Consider the following 22,685-nt stretch of genomic DNA (forward strand, 5'->3'; position numbering starts at 1 on the left):
CACTGCTTTAGTTTGCCTCAATTCTCTGCAACTCCCTCTCCATAAGGGAGTATGAGATACAGCTTCCCTTCTCTTCGAGTACCTGAGCCTCTGCACGCGTACCTGAGCTCACGAGCATCTGTGAATATCCTTAAATACTTGCGACTATACTCGAGTAGTTGGATAGTTTAGAAGCACCACTTCACTTTTTGATTTTTGTGCACGCTGCTTGAGTTTGCATTCACCACCTGCATTGCAGCTTGACTCACAACCTCCTCTCCATGAACAAGTATGAGATGCAGCTACTTTTCATTAGCTGCACGCTGCATCCATACTTGAGCTCGTCAGCTGCTGTGACTATACCTTAATAGCTGCCACTATATTTAAGCAGTCAAATTAACCAAGAAGTGAAGGAGTTTAACCACGAAGTAGCACAACGCATAGATCAGCATTCGTACTCATTAAGTAACAATCTTTTTTTAACTATTATTCTTTGTACTATTTTTCTCCACTCCACTCGAGATGTAAAAATGATGTTGAAAGTTCGATTTTTTCGCTCGAGTCACAGAAGTGATGTTGAGAGTTTTACTTTTCAACCAAACTAAGAAATTGTTTTTTTATCTACATTTGTAAGAATTGTTAGTTAAGTATGAAGTTAAGTATATAGTCTTGTATGAGATTTATAAGAGCAGGACACACGTACTCCTCAATGTTTATTACTCTGAAAAAAAGACTCATTTACAAGTACATAAACATTGTTACACTGAAGGTATTTTTTTATTAGATAAATAGTGTATATATATATATCTATATATTTATATATCTATATATATATAAATGTATACATATATAAGATACAAACGTGTAGGATAGTATGTTTTGCAACCATTTTTTCTTCTGAAGATCTTTGACATCAACTGTTTGAACGTTCAGCATGTGCTTAAATTTATTTATTTCTTCTTTGTAAGAAATATTACCAGAATTCCAGTTTGTGACATAAAAATTAGCTTCCAACTATTAATTTTGGTTTTGGTACTTTTTTGATAAGCCCTCTAATGAGAAAAGTGGCTTAAGCACAATCACGACCGAAAAAGTATCCATGTCAAGTTTGGTTAGGAAATTTCCTTTGAAATAAAGTTATTACGAAAACTCTTAAGGCCGTGAAAATCTAAAATGTACTATGATTTGTAAGAAAAAGTGATTGACATTACTCAATCAAGTGGAATCAAATGAATGAACTCTGCATCTTAGTGTGGGTTTATCATATGTTTTGTTTAGTTTAACATATAAGCATGCACGCGTTCCTACACGCCCCACACACACACCTTAAAAAGCCATTTTCACCCTTCTTTTTCCGTCATTGTAAAGCTTTGAGGATATGAAAAGAGTTGCTAGCACCAATACTGCTTACTTCTACAAAATCGTTCGTTCAGTAAACTTCTGGTCTTATGTGAGTCATATATATTATACTGTTTAATATTTTAAAGATGTTGCATGTGGCAATCATATCAAAAAACGTCGATATACTTAAGATTAGTCAACATATACCATTGCGTAATATACTTGCGTAAAGTACTAGCATTAATGTCTAAGCTACTTTTTTTTAATGCTTTTATGCCTCCACTAACTAATGCAGAACGTCTTTCTCTGGTTAATACATGATGATTATGCTTCAGTGTTTTATAGCAAAATCACAAAAGTCTTTTCTGAAGAAACTATTATTTATTTGCCTTTGTTTATAAGAAAGAATTCATGTTTATCATCATTTTAGCAACTAAAGCCTAAATTTATAAATTAAACGTATGGTATGTCTGAGTTTATATAATCCATTATTCGTTGTGTGTAAGTATATTGGCGCTGTCTTATACTAAAATATCGCAGACTTGCAGGTTGATTTGAGGCTTAATGCATAGTTAGCCACAAGTAACTCAGTATTATTGACTAATTATAATAGTAGGCGTAAAAACAATCAGAATCTTAGTTACTAGTTACTACTATGAACGTTAAAAGTAAATTTGGTATGGGGTATAATGGGGCATATGTACTACAAGATTGGTAAAAATAAAAAACATGGATTGCGATTGTAATAACACCCCGAGTGGAAATTGTAAGCATGACTTTTGTCCAATTATAATACACTGTGTGTTCTTATATGTACATATTTATATTTATCAATTGAAAGTTGGTTATCTTACGTCAATAGAGATAACCAACTTTCAATTGATAAATATAAATATGTACATATAAGAACACACAGTGTATTATAATTGAACAAAAGTCATGCTTCATTTTAAATGAATCATATTTTATTTCTTCGTGAAAATTTTTCATCACGGCATTGTTGATCACATATAGTTGCAAAAATATAAAATTAAGATAAACAGAAATTTCATATAAATAAAGATACAAAAGTCACCTTAAAAATATCTCTCATTCACGATTGATATCAAGTTTACAATATGAACGTGTGATTCGTGAGTTAATTCTGAGGAACTATTAAGAAATCACCAAGAAACTATTGTAAATTAATTGCTTACACTGCAGTTTACTTTTCTTTCATGCAAAAACATTGCTTCAATTAAATGACAGATGAACTTAATTTGACGGTGGACATCCAAATGACAGTGTACAAGCTGTTGAATGTTAAATTTCATAATCTTAGTACGGTTTTCAAATAGTTTTTATTGATAGTTTTTTAAGCAACAATTATTATTTCTAATTCAGTACTTTGGAAAGCTTTGTTTAGTTGACAACAAATTTAATGTCGATTGATTTTGTTAGTCTCATATGTATAAGAATACTCATTAATCATTTGTATTGTAAGGGGGCACTTCTATTTATAATATACACCTTACATTTATATTTAGATTCCTCTATACATTATATGTACACATCCTTTTTTCATACACATATATTTCATTTTATAAAAAAAAAAAATTTCTATTTAAAACACGAAAATTCAAATTCGCCGCGCTCGGGAAATGTGCGTCTAGTACGTTAAGAAAACGCTAGAGCGTGTTCACTTAATGAAGGGAAAACCTGCTGCTCAAAAGAAAACAACGTTGGCATAAAAGGCACCAGCGCAATGTAAAAGTAGTCCTCTTCCAGTAAACCTGGGACGCGGAGATCCGCTGTTACCCAGACCTGGAACTCTCCCGTGCACCGGTACATTACTGCGACGAGCACAAGTACGAAGGCCGAGAGCTGAAAAGTAAGTTGGCACACCACCAATAGGTAACACTTGTACTAATCGGTTCCTACTTGGACTTTCGGTGCTCGACCGCTTTGAGCGTAGAGACGACGCATCCCTAAGTAGTCAAGGCACTAGGGTTAGCGACCACGTTCTTAGGTGAAGTTCCTGGGTCGACGACTTGAGCAGTGCTCAAGATACTCGAGGGGCCCTGAGAACGACCTAACCCTCCGTGACTTGGTAGGATAGGTAGTTACCTAGTATTAACCTTCCGTGGTTGTACTCAAAATTCGTTCTAGTCTAATCTAATGTGTTTAAGCGGAGATATTAAGGAGGGAAAATTGAAATTTGAATTGTCGTTTGTGTAAAATTTTCTGTTTGATGAATGCGAATGAATTTCAAGTAAATTCTAAATTATCGAGTATATATGTATTTTTTTTCTTGCATTATTGACGTAAAGAACTGCGATTACTCAAATATAATTAATACGTGTAGAAATTGAAGATACGATTTCCTTAGAATTATATGATTGAATAAATACAAGATAATTAAAAATAAATTGATTGTACTTATTTAAGTAAATCTTCCCTTCCACGTATGATTGCGAGTTCTTTTTTTTTACCATTCAAAATAAAAACTAGAATAATAGCTGTTAAGATATTTATGAAATTGTTTATATAAACTGAGAATTTTGTCTGTACCTAAAAAAGGGCAGGAATAAATTAAAAAAGATATTAGATTTAGAAAGATATTAAATAAAAGACATTAAATGAATTAACTTAAGGGAATATTCAGGGAACGATGAAAATTCAATAAAGTAATAATTAAAAAACAATTGCTGTAAATGGTGCAGGAATTAATTGATTATTCAACAGATAAATTTTGAAACTTGCTAATAATCATTTCAAATATTTTATATAATCGGCAATCCGAGTTACTGCACTCTTTTACACAGGGCAACGAACCCGCCCTCTGACATGTAAACACTAACATTGTTTATGTGTTGGTTCCTTGTCTTAGAGTTTCCTCGGTACAGATAATATTCTTAGCCGATAATTACCATCACTCATAAACCGGGGTTATACTCCAAGAAAGGGAAGTCGTAGTATAGGGCTCAATGAAAGACACTTGTAACTTGTGTAACTGTGTATAATTTTATGCTACAGTTTACACTGCAACTGTAGCTGATACAACTATACATACTACTCGAGAAGTAAGATAAAGGTGGGTTACGTAGGCTGCCTAATGAGTACCTAACGCATGCCCCCTGACGCGCCTACTTGTGCCCTCAATAGGCTGCCTAAGTAGGGCCTCACGAACTAGAGAGGCAACTGACTTTCATTTCTGTTCGAGACAGCATATATAAGTCCATATATATACTTACACTTGTATACAGCTTGAAAGATGCAAGTAATTCACGGAAACGTAGTATAAATGTGTTGAAGTTAACCTAACCTGTCATTAGTATTTATGTTTATTGAACACTGTTTTGTGAGAAATAGATAAATACAAGCAGTACTTATGTTTGTTAAAAGCTCCACACAAGTGCAAGCATGTATATGCACTTATATATGCTGTGTTATCACAGTCTATGGTTTTTTTTTTTTTTTTTTTTTTTTTTTTTTTTTTTTTTTTCTTGTGGCACATATGATAACACCAAACACAATTTAAAAATTTTTTGCTGTACACTAACATAATACATACTCAAATCACTGATTAATTTAGTTAATTCGCTCTTAATAAATTTTTTCCTAATTTATTAAAATATTTTCCTATGAGACTCCATGAATTCTGACTATCTCAGCGAGGGACAATTTCTCTTACTCGACAGCGCCACCTGACATAGGTGCATAGCGAATTGTAAATCCTGATAATAAGAAAAAACCTAGAACTCACTTATTTGTGGTTTATTAAGAACACATCAACAATCTTGTCTACTTTAACAGTTTTGGAAATCTGCAGTCACCTATTCACTCAATGTTTTATCTTAAATTTAGTCAAATAAAATATAATCATAAGCGATATCAAAAATTAAACTCCCATAACTGCGATCATTTATCTTTAAAGTTTCTTTTAAAACAAGTATAACTTTCTTACATGAGGAAAAATCGCTTGGTAACACTTTGACATCCATAGAAAAAACAGGAACATTTAGCGTGTCTGGTTTTTTTTCTGTTTCAAAAGCAACATATTTTCCACTGATTGCATTATTGCCAAAACACAGCTAAGTTCTTGGCTTGGTATAACTTGCGACAAAGTCATAGTGTCAAGTACACGCACGCAGAGGCCTGGCTGTGATAAATCCCTAAGCTTTATGTGTGCGTGTCTGTGTGCGTGCTCGGCCTGATCGGGCAATGTCTCTCAGGCCATACGTTGGGCGCACGCGCGCGTGCTTGGTGAGTGGCGCTGTCGTGACTCAGGCATGAGAGGTGTGGCTTGTTGGTGGTGGTGGTGGATAGAGGTTACTGGTGTCTAACTAACCAATCAGCCATCGTTGATTGACGGTAGGCAATCGATCAAAGGTTGTTGGTTAGGACTTATCCGAGGTATCAAGCAGAAAAAGGTAGCTGGGCTAGTCAGTATCAGATTTGAGTTTCTTGCGTGGTTGTTTGTATTTTTTTCTTGGCTAGCACAAATAAAAGAAAATTCACCACGTGTGCTCATAAAATTTATGTGGCTTGCAACTTCGGCTTTGTTTTTCCGTGGATCGTGTTGACCAGGAAACGGATTTCTGGGTCTTGGTTGGCTGGGTGTGATCAGTGGCTGCAAGGGTTAAAAGGAGACAAGAGCTGGAGTCAACATTGAGTAACAGGAGTTTAAAAAAACTAAGAAGTCGTAAGCACAAGGGTGAGTACGGTTTGTCCATATAGGCAGTGGTAATAGTGTGCGAAAGTGCGTGAGACAGCGAGGACGACACGTTTTTGGGTTCCACACTAGTGGCTATCTGGGGCCGGAAGCTGCACAGCTGTATCTATAGCGTTGTACTCGGGGTAATTGTGTGTGTATACCAAGCTGGCCAGGTACAACGTTACAATATTTTTTCATTCAACTCAATCTTGAATATCGATAAAAACTGCAATAAATTTTATGTCGGCGATCAAGTAACCATATTATCAACAAGCTTTTTTAAGATTGAAGACATTACATAATTCTTAACCAAGGTGTTACAAACTTGCAACATAATTCCTGATATTAAGCTGCAGAATAATACGCTTCAAAGTGTTATTACGTGCAGTCATACCATTGACTTCAAACCTAAAGATTCTATAGGATGTCTATTACGTTTTACACAGCGAGCTCTAAAAAATAACACCACATATATTTCAAACTTACCTGTAGCCAGTCTAAAGATAAACGCATTAAGAGTTTAATGTAATGTTACGAGTAACCCTCACATCAATAGTAACAAACTACACACGATTCATAAAATTTTTTTAGCTGTAACATCTGAATATTAAATTATTAAAGTTCCTTCACGAATAATTTATAAACCTTTTATTTTAAATATCATTGATCATACATCAAGGTTGTAATATAGTCAGTTTTCATGGAGAAGTCATAACTATAAGATTGCACGTAAGACCCTCTTTGTTATGAACATCATTCATAATCAAACAAATTACTCAGGCAGCTTAATATGTACTCCAGTGCTCAGGCAACAACAAACTCTTAAGGTATTGTGACGTTAAGTAAAAAAAGTCCTTTGAAGCGTCGAGACATCTCAGAAAACAGATGGTATGTCGAAAACTAACTCATCAAAATATACAGTTTATAAAAAGTTTATGTCTAAACATCAAAAAACACTGGTAAGAACTAAACTGGATACTTTCTCGTTGTGTACAAAATAGACGAGATTCTAAATATTCAATCTCTAGACACGTTCGACAAGTCTATTACATGCTATGAGATTTATACTCATTAGCCTTTTACATCATCAACATATGGCAACATCAATAAAATTCGTATTTTAATTCAATATAAAAACTTGTGTTTTTTACCATCCAGAAGTTCTTTACGTGGTCACGGAAGATTGCTCAAAGCAGGGCACTACCATGACAAATAGAAATTTCATAAATAACACCATTTGTTATTTATTTGGAGGAATCACGTATAAGATACATGCTACAGAGGTAGACAAATGCAAGAATGTTGGATTATTAATCCTCTTAAAAAATTTTTTATCACTTCGTCCTGATAAGAAATCAGTGATGAATTTAAGTTAGCTTAGCATTGGAAAAGAAGATGATAGTATTACTAACAAAACACCAGCTACGGCGATAAATTCCCCACATTTTTTTTTTTTTTTTTTTAACTAGCGATGGTGACATTCAGTTGCAATTTTAAAAAAATTTTTAAATTCGTATAGAAAGTTAAAACTTTCGATTAAGTATATTTTCGAATCCATTCAAGAGTTTCTTCATGTTTTTCCAGACGTTTCAAAAATGATGCCACATTACAACATTAACCTCTAAATTTGGACTTTTTTTTCCAAAAAACTACGTAATTCTTTAAAACTTTTTGGTGCCCAAGAAATACCTTATGTTTACTGCTACCAATAAAAAAATAAAGATGTATCCAAAAGTAGTTAAATATTTAAAAAAGTAGGTGGCCCCTTCTAACCGCTTGGTATACCCCACCTTCCTCTACTAATTGTGCTCACTACAACAGAGCTTACAGATTCATGTGTATTATTTATAATATCAAACGAATAAAAAAGTTTCACTTTAATGTGAAACAGCTTGATGTTGATAACAATGATGATGATAGTAAACAGCTGTAAGCAGGTATTGTATTTCAAGAGTAAGATATTTTATAAACCATTTTGTAAATGATGTGTATTTTGCGAATCTAGTTTTCTAAACGTAAATTTTTTTGGCAAGGTGCACGCAAACTCAGCTGGATCCACATAAGCAGCAATGCGGGTGGCGCACGCAAACTTAAGCAGCGAGTACAAAGAAGGGAAGGACCCCCCTTACTTGCTGTATGAGGTAATTCAATCTACAATGAGGGACAAGTCATGTGAAAGGGGGCTATTCTAGAACTGCCGTATTCTAGAACCACCACAGCTTATTTACTAGTAAGCATGCATTCTACCCATGTGCAAAATTTGGCATATTTGCTGCGGAAAATTTAAGGAATAATACGCTTTATGCGAGCGTCTTTCATACGGTTTTCTTTGTAAATCAGACTTTTCACTAAAGTGGTAAAATAATTCTTTTAAATCACTTCGCACATTAATAAAAACCTAGTGACATATACATAAAAAAACGGTCTTTTAATCACAAAAAAGAAAGATATAGGTTTCTACGGATTTCATTCCGATATTTTCTTCTGAAGTAGACACAATAAGAAAAGATAAGGTAAGACCATTGTCTGCAAAATGAGTATATCGATTTAAACACTAATCGCGACATATGAGCCAACGAAGCTTTTGTTCTGCTCTCCATGGAAAGTTGTACATATGATTATAGTCATGACTCTACCTATGTATATTCGGGACTTTATATATGGTGTGTTGATTCTCCATAATCATTACCAATCTATTCATGATAAACATACAGTATTAAGCACACTTTATTATGAGGATAAAGGTGCTTATTTAATTTTTTAATATTACTATTCTACCTAAACGCATGACCTAAAGCACAATGTATTATGTTGTTTAGGGCACTTGTTTTATAATCGTGTCAGTGCAACAATATTGCTTATGAAAAAAAATTACTTGTCAATCAATAATTTTGCATCATCAGCCAATTTATAAGCTTATATCTTCCCTCTAGTTAAGAGATTAAAGCAATCTTGAATAAAGTGATTTGTGTTCTAGTAAAAATGTGACTTTTCTTAGCTGGCTAATTTATTAAAACGCATTTAAACTCAAGGAAACATTAATAAGATGTCTATTTTTTCACAATCTTTTTGTGACAAGAAGCAATCTTCACTGATTAAAAAAAAAGGAAGAACTGAGTTTTAACAGGGCGTATTATACTAAAGTTCCAAGTTATTCTGATTAATGCTTGAATATAACTACTGTTTTTAATTACCTGGTGTCGAGGCCGCCCAACTATCGATGGAAAAACAGCTCTTGGTGCATCATCTCCGGCGAATCCAGCTTTGCACATACCAGATCCATTGTCAACTACGAGTGCCGCAACATCGTCATCACACATGATTAATAAAGTTGGTTTTTACTTTTTTCCTGAAAAACGAATGAAATTGAAGATAAAAATACTATTTATGGCTGAAACAAATTGATAGTGTCTGTGCAATTACGTTTTAACTTTGTTTCTGAGAAAAAACTACTCTGATACCTCTTGTACATACATTCTAATAAAAAATTATAAATTTAAATGAAATTTTTTAAATGCAGAAGCAGTGTAAATGATCGTGAGACTTAGATTCGAATACATAAGAGTTTAAATTGACATATGTCTAAACATAATTTTCTAGTTTTTAGTGTTTTTTAAAATGAAATTCCAAGAAACTACATTTTCTTATCTTATTACACTATACAGGACTTAATTTATAGGTTTATGTATTATTTGATGTGTGCATGTTACATGTAATTTTTAAGTTGATACAAACTAATGGAATACGGAATATTAAAGAACTAACATCTTTTTTTTTGAGTTGTAGTGCATCCCTCAGTCTGAATTGAGCCCGTAATAGTGGTATAGTTGAATGAATTAATAAAATAATAAATTAATTGTTTCTAACTTGTTTTTATTTTTGTGGAATATTCTTATGCAAAATGTTCATTTTCATGCATGGTATGAATATTTTTTTTTCTAACCTTTTAATCTTGTTTGGAGCAAAAACTGTATAACTCATTCTTTTTATCTTTTACTATTTATCCATTCACATGTTTTTTTAGAAAAGTACATACAAGCTATACAATAAGCTAAAATTTTAATTAACGTTTCTACTGTTGTAGCACATTATTTTTGTAATGCACTTTCATTCTAATTATAAATAAAAAAACATTTTTCCGATATCTGAGCTGTACAGTAGTAGTTTAAAAATTTTATATGGAAAAAATATTTCTAAGAGCTATATTGTTCTTAGATTTTTTTACTTATCACTATTTAAGAAAGAGATTTATAGTATTTTTTTTGCCCAAGATAGAAAGAACAACTTGTGTGCCCAAAGAGCGTGGTTGTTGTATGTTTGTGCCCGAGGTGAGAATGAATTTTTTCGTATTGAGAGCACAAAGTGTAACTTTGTGCTCGTTGATGTACTTTCTGCTCGCCAATTATATTCGACCATACAGCGGGATCGAACTTTGAGTCCAGCAAGGCCAGAATTTTGCTTCCCGCATGTGAGCATTACAAATTACCAAGCAAAAAGTGTGCCCTAGGGCGCAAAGCACTGCGACCAAAGAACAAAATGGTAGTTTTCATTCCTGGTGGTGCCTGTCGCCAGGGCAAGTACCAGACCCGAGGCACCTTTGCAGTACGACTCAAGGGACTCCTTGTGCTTGTTCTGCTCAAATTCGCTCGAAATGTGAAACCTATTTTTCTACCAAAGGTAGACCTAGCCTTCAAAAATCGCTGAGTAGGAAAAATAATTTTTGTCGTTTTTCCGACTACTTACTTAAAAAAGTGATCAAAGACTTACTAGTGCTAAAAGAGTATATTTACGAAAAAAAAAATCGAACAGTCTTAAAGAATCAAGTAAAGAAACAAGATAACAAAGATTGTTTTATCCATGTCAGATGGTCTAGACAATACTCATTTGACAAAAAAAATAACAATAGTTCAAGAATTTTTTAAAACTAGGTTTAGGTTTCGGGACCCCCGACAGATATAGAACATTAAAGAATATGTTATTGAACTCAGTAGTATTTTATTGTCTACGATGAATATAGTTGTTTTCATCGGATAAATGTCACTATCTCCAGGGCTATTTTGCAGCCCGAGGGACTTCCAAAGACATTACGAATTCACGAATATGTATTTTAATCAATGAGTACTATAGATTAGGAAAAAGCAAATATTGAAATATGTTTATATTCTTTTTTGTTTAATAATATATAAACAACGAAAACGAAAAAGAACATTAATACATGGCCAAGAGTATCTGTACTACCTACCTACACATAGGTACATACATTAGTTTAACAGTACGTTCGTGTGTATTACTTTCTGTGTCCCTCTGTCTTTTTTCGAATACCTGTACGTAGTTGCGCAAGTGCGCAAATTTCGTTGGCTCTTTCTAAAAGATGGGTTAAGATGGGGTATAAATAAACACAATTGGAAAATCCCGGGAAAACTTTGCATTATGGTCAAATATTAATATTTTAAAATAATTCTGTTCACAAAGAGTAAATTTGTAAAAATAATGGAAAAATAATACTATTTTAAATATTAATTCATAATTTTCTACAAGCGCAAAATATTAAGAAAATCAATGAAAAAGGCTGACCAGAGAAAGTACAATAAAAATAGAGCTGGCACAACAGCAGACGATCAATGGCTCTCTCTCTATCTTACTTACTTTTGCAGGGACTGCCGAAATGCCTTTTTCATTGGGGGGGCCCGGTTTGATGATGAGGTAAACGAGCAATGCGTTAAATTAACGAAAACAATTACTGTCCTTTTGTAATACTTAAAAATAGATAGAAAGTTTACTGCACAGACACCCAAAGAGAAGAAACTTGTATAAACTTCGGGCTTTCGGTAAATGCAACTAATTATCAAAACTGACAGTATAATCCCTGAATAATGAATGCCACTTTTGTAGCGACAGTCACGTTTTGATGATTGTGCACTGCAGCGACGATCGAGGCGGCAGTTATTCCGTCTCTACGACAGATGGCGCTGCCTGGCCACTGTTTGATGGCTTGATTTGATTTTTTCGATGATGATGATAATGATGATTACTATCACCATTATTATTACTATTATTATTATAATTATTTTTCGTACTACTATAATTATGTGGTGAGAAATAAGCCATATACATTTGGGTTTTTTGAGAAAAAAAGAAGAAATACTGGGTATTATTCAGGGATTATACTGTCAGTTTTGATAATTAGTTGCAATTACCAAAAGCCCGAAGTTTATACAAGTTTCTTCTTTTTAGGTGTTTGTGCAGTGAACTTTCTATCTATTTTTAAGTATTACAAAAGGACAGTAATTGTTTTCGTTAATTTAACGCATCGCTCGTTAACCTTATCATCAAACCGGGCCCCCCCCCTTTTTAATTTTGGAAGGGGGGGAGGTTTTAAGATAACGACAATTCACTTCAATTTTGCAGTAAAACTGTGAATGTTCATTTCAGCGACGTGTATTTCGACGACAACGATAGCTCAGTGCAGCGACTGTTCAGTATTTCGACAGCCAATCACGAAGCAATATAAGAAGACAGTCAAAGTAAACTGCCTTGTGATTTGCTGTCGAAGCAATAAACAGTTGCTGCACTGAGCTATCGTTGTTGTCGAAGTACACGTCGTTGAAATAAACATTCATAGTTTTACTGCAAAACTGAAGTGAACTGTCGTTATTTAGGACACCCCCCCCCTAGTTTTACTGCAAAATTAAAGTGAACTGTCATTATTTCGAATCCCCCCCCATTGAAAGTTATTTTTCTCAACATTTTGCGCTAGTCAAAACAATATTAAAAGTGCTTATTGATAGAAAAATTTTCACCCTACACGCTGGTATTTCTATTTATTCTGTATATTAAACCCTTACAAGACATAAGCAAATCAAACTTTAAAACAAAGTTTTAACATCATGAAACCACTTAAAAATAATTATAACTATTTCATTTTAAATCAGCAGGCTGAATTATATACAATATAGAGAACGCCCAATCATCGTTCAATTTTGTAATTCAGAAGTTTCTCAGTTGGTATCCATAAGTACTAAGAACAGAGATCAGATCGACGTGCTACGTAGTACAATCGATAAGGTCCCCCACTACCAATCAGTGTTGCGATATACCCAAGACTTCTCTTGGGTGCTCTTGGCTAGTAGCGCAAGCGCAGAAGAACCATGCTCTCTCTGTCACCGGGCAGGTAGGAGTAGGGGAGCCCCCCTACCTAGCCTTAAACTTAAGCCCCGCCCACTTCTCACAACTTAAATACTACTTTTAACCATAGCTTCTCGTAGTTCTCGATAGTCGAGCGGACTAAGAGTTTTGCGCTCGCTTGACTCGTAGCTGGATACTCTTCGATTCCTGACCATGACATTTTTTTTTTTTTACTATTATAATTATTATTATTGTCATCACTATTATTCATATAATTATTAGTGTTATTATTATTATTATAATAATTATTATTATTATAATAATAATAATTATTATTATTAATATGAATTATCAGAGCCGTAATTGAATTCGCAATAAAAATACTAAAATTAGCAGATACTCTTTCCTCACCACCTTGCGGTAAGTATCAGGGCGCGTTTTTTCTTCAAGAAAAAGTTGAGGAATAATTTAATTACTTAGAAAAAAATGATGAAGCTATGACTTGAACTAAAAATACATTGGAAAAATTAAGTAACTTTGAAAAGATTTATTAATAGTAATCAGTTTTTTTAAAATAAAATTCATTTACTTAACGCGATTTGTTTTATTCGATCTTGTTTTCCAATTGAAAGTATTAATGCAATCAATTTTAAAATCTCAAAAGAACATCTTGAACTATTAAACTTTAAAATGTATAAACGCGATTAAACACACGATCCAGAAATCAAAATTCAAGGCAACTTATGATCAGTTAGGTGTTTCGAAATTTTTTTAACTTCGTACTAATTAAGTTTAAAATGTCTCCTATAATTTGTGTATTTTATGCAAAATTAATTCTTAGCTGTTTTTACAATAAAGTGCAAGATTTAATATTAATTTTTTTATTTTTAAAGCTACATTTTTAAATAATTAGAGTCTGTGAAATTATTGCTTTGTTTTGTATCGATTGCAATTTAATTCAAAAAGTCATATTTAGATAAGAAATTACATTAATTTCAATTATATGTAATAAATTTCAGTCATTTTTTTTTATTGTGTACATACTATACGTCTATTTAAAAAAGTTTAAATTAGTCATTAGGTTTTTGTCACTTTACAGTATTATTTAAAAACCGAAGATTTTTTTGTTACTATCCATATAAGTTTACTTAAGGGATATTACATTCAATCCTGTATTATAAGTGTTCGTATAAAATAGTTGCTGTTCATCAGAGTAACGTTGATAGTCACTTAAAAAAGACTGCTTAGAATTGTAGTAATTTATTTATTTAATAAGATTATTAATTTGATACTTACAGTATTTGTGTAGATTTCTGAATCGATGATTGCTTTAAAGTAGATTATAACTTATTAGTTTTAAAATTAAGTTTAATTATTCTGTTTTTATTATGTTTAAATTAAGTGTTTTTTAAGATTATTGATTCAGACATCATCGTTAGTGGAGCAGGCCTATGTGGGATAGCACTAGAAGAAAAAATTATGGTACTAATAAGAATTTTTTTATTAGTCCAGTTTATTCATTTTTTATTTTTTTTTGTAAACTTAGTTTATTTCGAAAAAACTACTCATTTATTAATACATCTTTTAAAAGTTACTTAATTTTTCCAATGTATTTTTAGTTTAAGTCATAGGTTCGTCATTCTTTTCTTAGTGATTAAATTATTCCATAATTTTTTCTTGAAAAAAAAAAAAAACGTGCCCCGATACTTACCGTAAGGTGGTCAGGAAAGAGTATCTGCTAATTCTAGTGTTTTTATTGCGCATTCAATTACGGCTCTGATAATTCATATTAATTAATAATAATAATAATAATAATAATAATAATAGTAATAATAATAATAATAATGATAATAATAACACTAGTAATAATATAAATAAAAGTAGTAGTAATAATAATAATAATAATAATAATAATAATAATAATAATAAAAAAAATGTCATGGTCAGGAATCGAAGAGTATCCAGCTACGAGTCAAGCGAGCGCAAAACTCTTAGTCCGCTCGACTATCGAGAACTACGAGAAGCTATGGTTAAAAGTAGTATATAAGTTGTGAGAAGTGGGCAGGGCTTAAGTTAAGGGCTAGGTAGGGGGGCTCCGCTACTCCTACCTGCCCGGTGAGTGAGAGAGCATGGTTCTTCTGCGCTTGCGCTACTAGCCAAGAGCACCCAAGAGAAATCTTGGGTATATCGCAACACTGCTACAAATTCGAAGAATGTGGATTCGATTCTCGTAAAATTTGGAAGTTTAATTTACACATATATTATATATAATAAATACAAATATAATATGCATAACATATACACTTATATTACGTATAATATACACACATACATTATATATGATGTATACACATATATATGTAACAAATGTGTACACATATATAATATATGTGTACATAAGTTTTTTTCGTTATAGTGCTTTACGTTTGGCTCTCTTGTAGGGGCACTACTTAGGACACTTAGCACTTAGGATTGGGAAGGTATTGGAATTAGATTGGAAGGAGGGAGGACCCTAATAATTGCTCCACATTCGCCCATGACGTTATTCATATGGATCAGAAAAATTCCAGGAAATCCCCCTCTATCACTGAGCCATCGTATCAGTGTGTACATGTGTAATGTATATGTTACATATACAGTACATATATGATGTTTAATTATATATGTAGACGTCCGCTTTTGTATAGTAATATGGACGGATAATACACGTAGATTACAAAAAATGCTATATAGATATACACGACAGTATAGTTATCGGTACCATATATACGTAAATATAGATGTACAAGTTCCATTGCGTGTATTTATATATATAGAGAGAGAGAATGAAGCCCTAGTGGTGGGGTGAACAGCAACTGAGGAGCGGACCAGACTTCATGTTGCATATTTCCCCTCGCGTGGCTGTTTACTGCCCGCCATAAGATATTTTATATAAAAAATGTTCTACATTTATACAACGAGAAGAAATATCGACGAAAAAGGTAGACAATTCAGATGAAATGTATTTAAAAGCCATGAATGACATATACAGTGCTATCTTGAATAAGCGCATTAAGGAAAACTAGTCTTAAATGAGAGGAGAAACAAACAGTAACTATAATCAGTGATGCTCAACCCTGCTTGTACTAGCTGCAGTCTGATTTTATGTCATTATTATACTCCTGAACGCATGTGCAGAGTGCGCCTTGATGCACAAGTACATATCATCACGCTGTATAAAAGTGACAACACCGCTAAGGAAGCTGACTGTGGCTAGTATACACAGTTTCAAGCAAGTCAAAGTGCAGGATAAGCACTACCCTGAATACAGGTACTACTTGTCCCTCTTGACAGTTGGGGCTTATTCTCTAAGTATATTAAGAGCTTATAGATGATTTTGACATAGCATTTAAAATTATAAGAAAGTTTGATGGACGAAAGGAATTGTCTGCACTGCAGATAATATGTCGTAACGAATCAAAAAGATTCATTGTAAAAGATTACCAGGAACCAGGATCAGTATTTATTAGTATATTCAAATAAACAGTAAATGAGTTAAAGGCTGCGGGTACTAAATTGGGTTAAAAATAAATTTTGAATTATTTATTAAGGATATAACTAGTGCAGCGAGGTCGTCAGGCTGACCGTCAAAAGATAGTGTTTAGACCATCCTGTTGACCGTCCACGGACAGAAGGAAATTTTTTTGATCAACTGACTGTTACCGACGTTAGATAACTTTGATCCAAAGAAGGATAAAACAAAGATTCAGAGTTGTGATTAAAAATTACTTCGATTAAAAATTCAATGTAAGATAGTAAATAATTAAGTGTTATATGTAAAGAAAATTCGGTTTTGAATAAAAAGTTCGATAGATAATCTTCTAATTGAGCTGGATAACTTTTAAAATGTTATTTTTATAGCCAGTAAAAATCTTCTAAATGTTGTGAAGAAATGAATTTTACTATTTTAGTCATGATTCCTGTAATACTAGTCTGAAATACAATTCTTTTTTTACAAAATTCAGAATAATCATAAATGAGGACTAAAAACTTGGTATTTTGGGGCATGACTACCAATGAATGTTCACTGTTTTAACAGTCATGCTCAAAAATATTAAGTTTTTAGTCCTCATTCATCATTCGTAATGACAGAGCAAGTAAAAGGAGTCCATAAATATTTGTAACATTCAGAAGACTTTGACTAGATAAAAATATCATTTTTTTATTACCGAGATCAATTAAAAACGATATTTAGAACTTATTATTCAAAACCAAATTCACTTTAAACGTAATACTTCATTATTTATTTGTCTTCTTAGCGTACCAGAACTCAAATGCGCATTTTATACAACTTAATAGATGTATACATATATTTTTTATATTATAGTGTACTGACCTCAAAGAGGTATTTGATGGTAATACATATATCTACAATAAGTTATGTATGTTTTATATAAGTGGATACAAAGGGTATTCTTATTACAAAGTAAGAAATATCTTACAATACTGAGTAATTATATTTCATAAAAGATTTTATAATAATTTGAAAACTAGATACTTATTTTTTACTTTTTTAACACACAGCAATAAAAATATCAAAAGTTTCGAAATTAAAATCAAAATTTTTATAAGAATTGGTCATTTAGATGTGTTTAAACGTTTTATTTTTATACACATCGTTGAACAAGAATAATTTATTCAAACATATCTAAATGACCGTTACATATATCAATTTTCATTTTCAAAGTGTAAGGTTCTGATGCTCTTACAGTGCACGTAACAAAAGCTTAAAAACAAGTATGTATCTTTTAAATTATAATCAATTCGTTTATTAAGTATCATGACTCTAAGATAAAAATACCCTTTGCATCCATACAGTTGCAAACTGACGGTCTACCGACCTTCGTCTAGCCTGGCTTGACCATGATCAGAATTACCGTCATTTTGCAACAGAAAACAAATTTTTATCACTGGTTGTTAGTGGACGGTTAGACACTACACTGACCTGACGAATTTTCAGAAAAACGGTCATTTTGAAAGACTAGATATAACCCGAATCGTACAGTTGTATTGGTGTCAGTTACGTGATCAATGAAATATTAACGATGAAAATTAAAACCAAAAGTGGAAGTACTCTTACTAGTGTAAAATTGAATGCTTTCACATCGAAATTGAAAGAGCTCGAAAAGCAATAAAAAAGCACGTTTCTGCTGTGGTTAAATTGGGCATTTCAAGAAAGACTGCCCGATTGTAAGCAATGATGGGTATGGATGTCGAGCACAAAGAGACAGACGCCAACTGTTTGATGGAAATGGTGTGCGTCAAGAAACAGAGGTAGAGGCAGAGCCCACTCGTCGCAATAAGAAATGTGGCCACAAGGGATTAGCTCGTATAGTGCTCTTACAGCGAAAATTATTGAGTCTACTTAGATACGTAGTGAAACGAAAGATAAACGTATTGACTGGCTTTTAGAGGGTGGTTGTATTGCTCATGTCGTAAATCTGGATGATATTTTTGTAAAATGTATTGCATCTAAGAATTCCGTAAATAAGAATGTAAGAGATGGTAGTAGGAGAGGTATCAGGTTATTCTTAAATTTTTGAGAAATTTGATAGAATTGATTAGTCAAATATTTTGTATTAAAGATATGACTGCGAATTAAATTGATTATGCTAACGTAACGCATGAAAATAAAGTAGTTGCTTAAGATAATCTGGCTAAGGTTTATAATAGTCATAGAGAATGTACAGCTACAGAGCATAGAACAAATAAATTGTATAAAAAGCAATGTAATATTCGAAATTATGTCAAGTATCAATCAATTACCGTTAATTTTGTGAGTACCAAAAAAAATGGTAATAAAATAACTTTGAAAAAAAAACTGGTATTGTAATTGAGGGCACGTAAATTTAAAATACTTGAATATGTTATCTAACAATCAATTGGCTCAGGGATTCCTTAACGAAATTAAAAATGATTATTTAAAATGTGCCGTTTGTCTAAATCTTGAATTTACTGTTTGAAAAGAAGAGACAAAGGACAAAAAAATTTTAAAAATACTTCGTACTGGTTTGAACAGACCATACAATACTATTGGTTAAGACGACAAAGAATATTTTTTAACGTCTATTCATGATAATAATAAAATTGCTAGAGTACATATAATGCATTCCAAAGATTTTTTTTTTTTTTACAATAATCAATTTTTAAAATATTCTTATAACTGTTTTGTCCTAAATAATTATGAAATTCAATATATAACGAGAAAAAAAATGAAAAATTTAGGGGTGATAATGGAAAAGAATATATAAGGACGTGGCATAAAGAAAAAAATGATGTTATTATGAATTTCCAACTACATACGACCTACTTTTTCTTATGTGCTATTATTGATAAAAATTAGATTTATGTATACATAAATTTATCATTTTAAAATTTACCTTTATAAAGTAATCTCTGGTATTAGGAATAACTAATTTTTGTTAAATATGTGCACTGAAATTGCCATATTAAACGCGATAAATTTACCTGCAATGGAAAAGTTACAAAGAGTTAAAGATTACACTGATTAAAACTTTACACTGCAAACAGATTTAAAACACGAGAAATTATGGAAATGTATAGAAAGTAGTGCTGTTGCAGTAAGTAATCCACATAAAAAACACACGAGAAAAAGTCGCATGTTCCATAAGTATATTAAATTACGCATATACGCAAATAGTAATAACTTTAAAACAAATGAGTTATAAATTAATAAAGATATTTGAGGACAAACGGCTTACAAGAAAAGTCAGTGTTCTGAGGAAACTAGAAACAATACAGCGACAAAATAGCTAAACACATTCTTAAGCACCGAGGAATATCTAAACAGAATACTGACAACAAGCCAACAGCTTGATGGCTTCGTATATAAAGTTAAGGAGGCTTGGGCGTTTGGTGTCGTATCTATTGAGGGGCCCCTGTGGGGTACTTGTCATACAAATGATTCTTTGTAATATTTTTTTTATAATCATTTTGATTATACACATGTGTGAACAAAATAGCAATAAAACGCGGAAAAGTCATTCGGAAAATCGATATTAAAAAATTTATTAGTTTTCCCAAGGTACCTTGTGTAAAGATGACGGCCCTGCCACGATAAAGGTAACAACACTGTACTCTCTTGCTCTCATCTGCTATTATATACCTATACTTGTGTTAGACTTAAATTTTCATGCTTGTATGTTTATGAATGTACAGCGCATGCGCACTTACAGTACCTGAACAAAACAATTCTCATGTTCGATGTTTTCCTCGCTATTTTCTCAAAATTTAACGTGTTGATCCTATTCTTTTTTTTAAATAATAGATTCTTTATACTTTCAAGTACATGTACCAATTTAATGTGTGGGCCCACAGCTTTTTATTGCGGTACGGTAGTCTATTGAATTTCGGGTTCCGTAAGGTTGCGTGTTAAAATGACGAATTTTCACAAGCGATTTTCTCGAAAATAAATGTGTTGACCTACCTATTTTGTTTTGCTAAAAAAATCTAGCAAACTTTATCTATATAATCTCTGAATTTCAGACCTAGCCAGCATTTAATTCAAAATCGCCCAAGCCTCCTTAATGATGAGTGGATTGATACTTTATTACAAGCAAGCCTACTAGATGAATACAAATCAATGATAGTGGTATTAGATACAAAAGTTAATAACAGCATTGAAGATGGGTCTGCTAGATGTGGAAACAAGTATAAAAAACAATTAAAATTAATATAATTAACCACAATCCTTTGAGAGCAAGATTTTATTAATGTAGTTAATTTGGGCATGTCGCAAAGAGGAAGTAAATGTATAGTAAAAAAGAAAGTCGGTTACAGTAAATTATGTGAAGATCAAGATTACACAAATGAAAGAGTCGCTTTTATTGCAGACAATACAGTGATGTCACAAGACCAAAAATTATTTAAAAGTTAAAAGAAAATTCAAATTAATTTAAAAGTATTATTGATACGTGACACGTTAAAGCAATTGGCCTGGATGATATAGCCATTTGGGTGCACAACATAATAAAAAACAACATAAAAAAATGCACTGCATGTGTCATTTTTAATTGCAAATTTTATACAGCTGAGAAAGGACTCGATAGCTTAAAAATAAATAATAAATTAATAGAGATAATGTTTTAATGGCTAAGGCAATTAGAGTGAATCATATATATGTATATATATATTGTACATGTCAAAAGAAAATTTAAAAGCTCATAAGGACACATTGTAAGAAATAAATAATGATATTTCGAACAAAAGATTAGCACACTGAAACAGACACAGTATGATGCTTTTAAATGTATGGGTCAATGATTATAAAAATATAAAATTGGTCAAACTATGTGTTAAAAGTATTTGATACGTTAATAACATCGATTTTTATTTTTCTTCAAAAATATATATTGACTCATTAATTTTTATTGTGTCCTTTTTCAAAATTGTTTCTCTTAAATAAAATATATTTTTTTAATCCTCAAAGCACTTCTGATATTTATTTTTTCGTGCATCTTTTAACTCACTCTGCGATTCAGTTTTAATCTCCTTTAAAGTCAAAAATCAATGTCTTTACGTGGGTGTATTTAGTTTTGAGAATAGCAAAAAGTTACGCAGGGACATATCGGACGAATTTGATGGTTGCAAAATCATTAGACTGTTTGTAATTAGCCAAAAATTCATGGACAAGCAACGATGTGTGAGCGAGTGATTCAACAGTTTCGGAACAAACTTCGTCAACACGCATCTCGTGCCCAAAACATCCGTTGAAATTGCTTGACATAAACCAAAAAAATTTCTAAATTATGGGTGGGGTTTGAAATAACGACAGTTCACTTCAATTTTGCAGTAAAACTATGAATGTTCATTTCAGTGACGTGTATTCCGACGGCAGTATAAGAAGGAAGTCAAAGTAAACTGCCTTGTGATCGGCTGTCGAAATACTGAACAGTTGCTGCACTGAGCTATCGTTGTCGTCGGAATGCACGTCACTGAAATGAACATTCATAGTTTTACTGCAAAATTGAAGTAAACTGCCGTTATTCCGGACCCCACCCGCTAATACTCAGTTAACACTTAGAGAAAAAAAGCGATTCCAACCTCAAGAGATCTTAGTTGTCAAATTGGTTTTCAACTGGCTGTAGTACAAAAATGCGAGTTCCGAGTGGAACTTAAAAATTTAGTGCATAGCACGTTTTTAACAGATTCCAGTGCTTTAAGCAAATAATTTGATTTAATGCGTTTGAGTGATTTTTCGATAAAGTAGTACGTTGTAACCTCTAGTTTAGAACGAGAAGAAAGAAGAATGTAAAAAAAACTGTATTTGTTTACATAAAATTAGAAAAATGCTTTCGTATTTAAGAATTTTTTACAAAGACGTCAAGAAAAAAAGCTATCAAGAAAATTTGATGATTACTGAACAAGTACTGCGTAGTAAATTTTTGACCAATATGATGATTTCGATAATCATGCAACTACAGACGAGTTTTGGCGACAGTTCTGGCAATAACGGGTGCTGATGTTGTCTGTAATGGTGTTGTCA

General features: G+C 32.4%; 1 protein-coding gene across 1 annotated transcript in view; it reads right to left on the reverse strand.

Moving 5' to 3' along the window:
* LOC106637461 (actin, muscle) overlaps positions 1-22,685 on the reverse strand; it is a 59,007-nt gene that overhangs the window by 26,955 nt on the left and 9,367 nt on the right. The window contains exon 2 of the mRNA XM_014350258.2: positions 9,211-9,365. Coding sequence (XP_014205744.1) covers positions 9,211-9,336 — 126 coding nt within the window. The 5' untranslated portion in view covers positions 9,337-9,365. The remainder of the gene's footprint in view (positions 1-9,210; positions 9,366-22,685) is intronic.

Source organism: Copidosoma floridanum, unplaced genomic scaffold (genome assembly GCF_036245765.1).
Source record: "Copidosoma floridanum isolate Cflo_tuat_1 unplaced genomic scaffold, Cflo_Japanese_pri ptg000030l, whole genome shotgun sequence".
NCBI classification, from domain to species: domain Eukaryota; kingdom Metazoa; phylum Arthropoda; class Insecta; order Hymenoptera; family Encyrtidae; genus Copidosoma; species Copidosoma floridanum.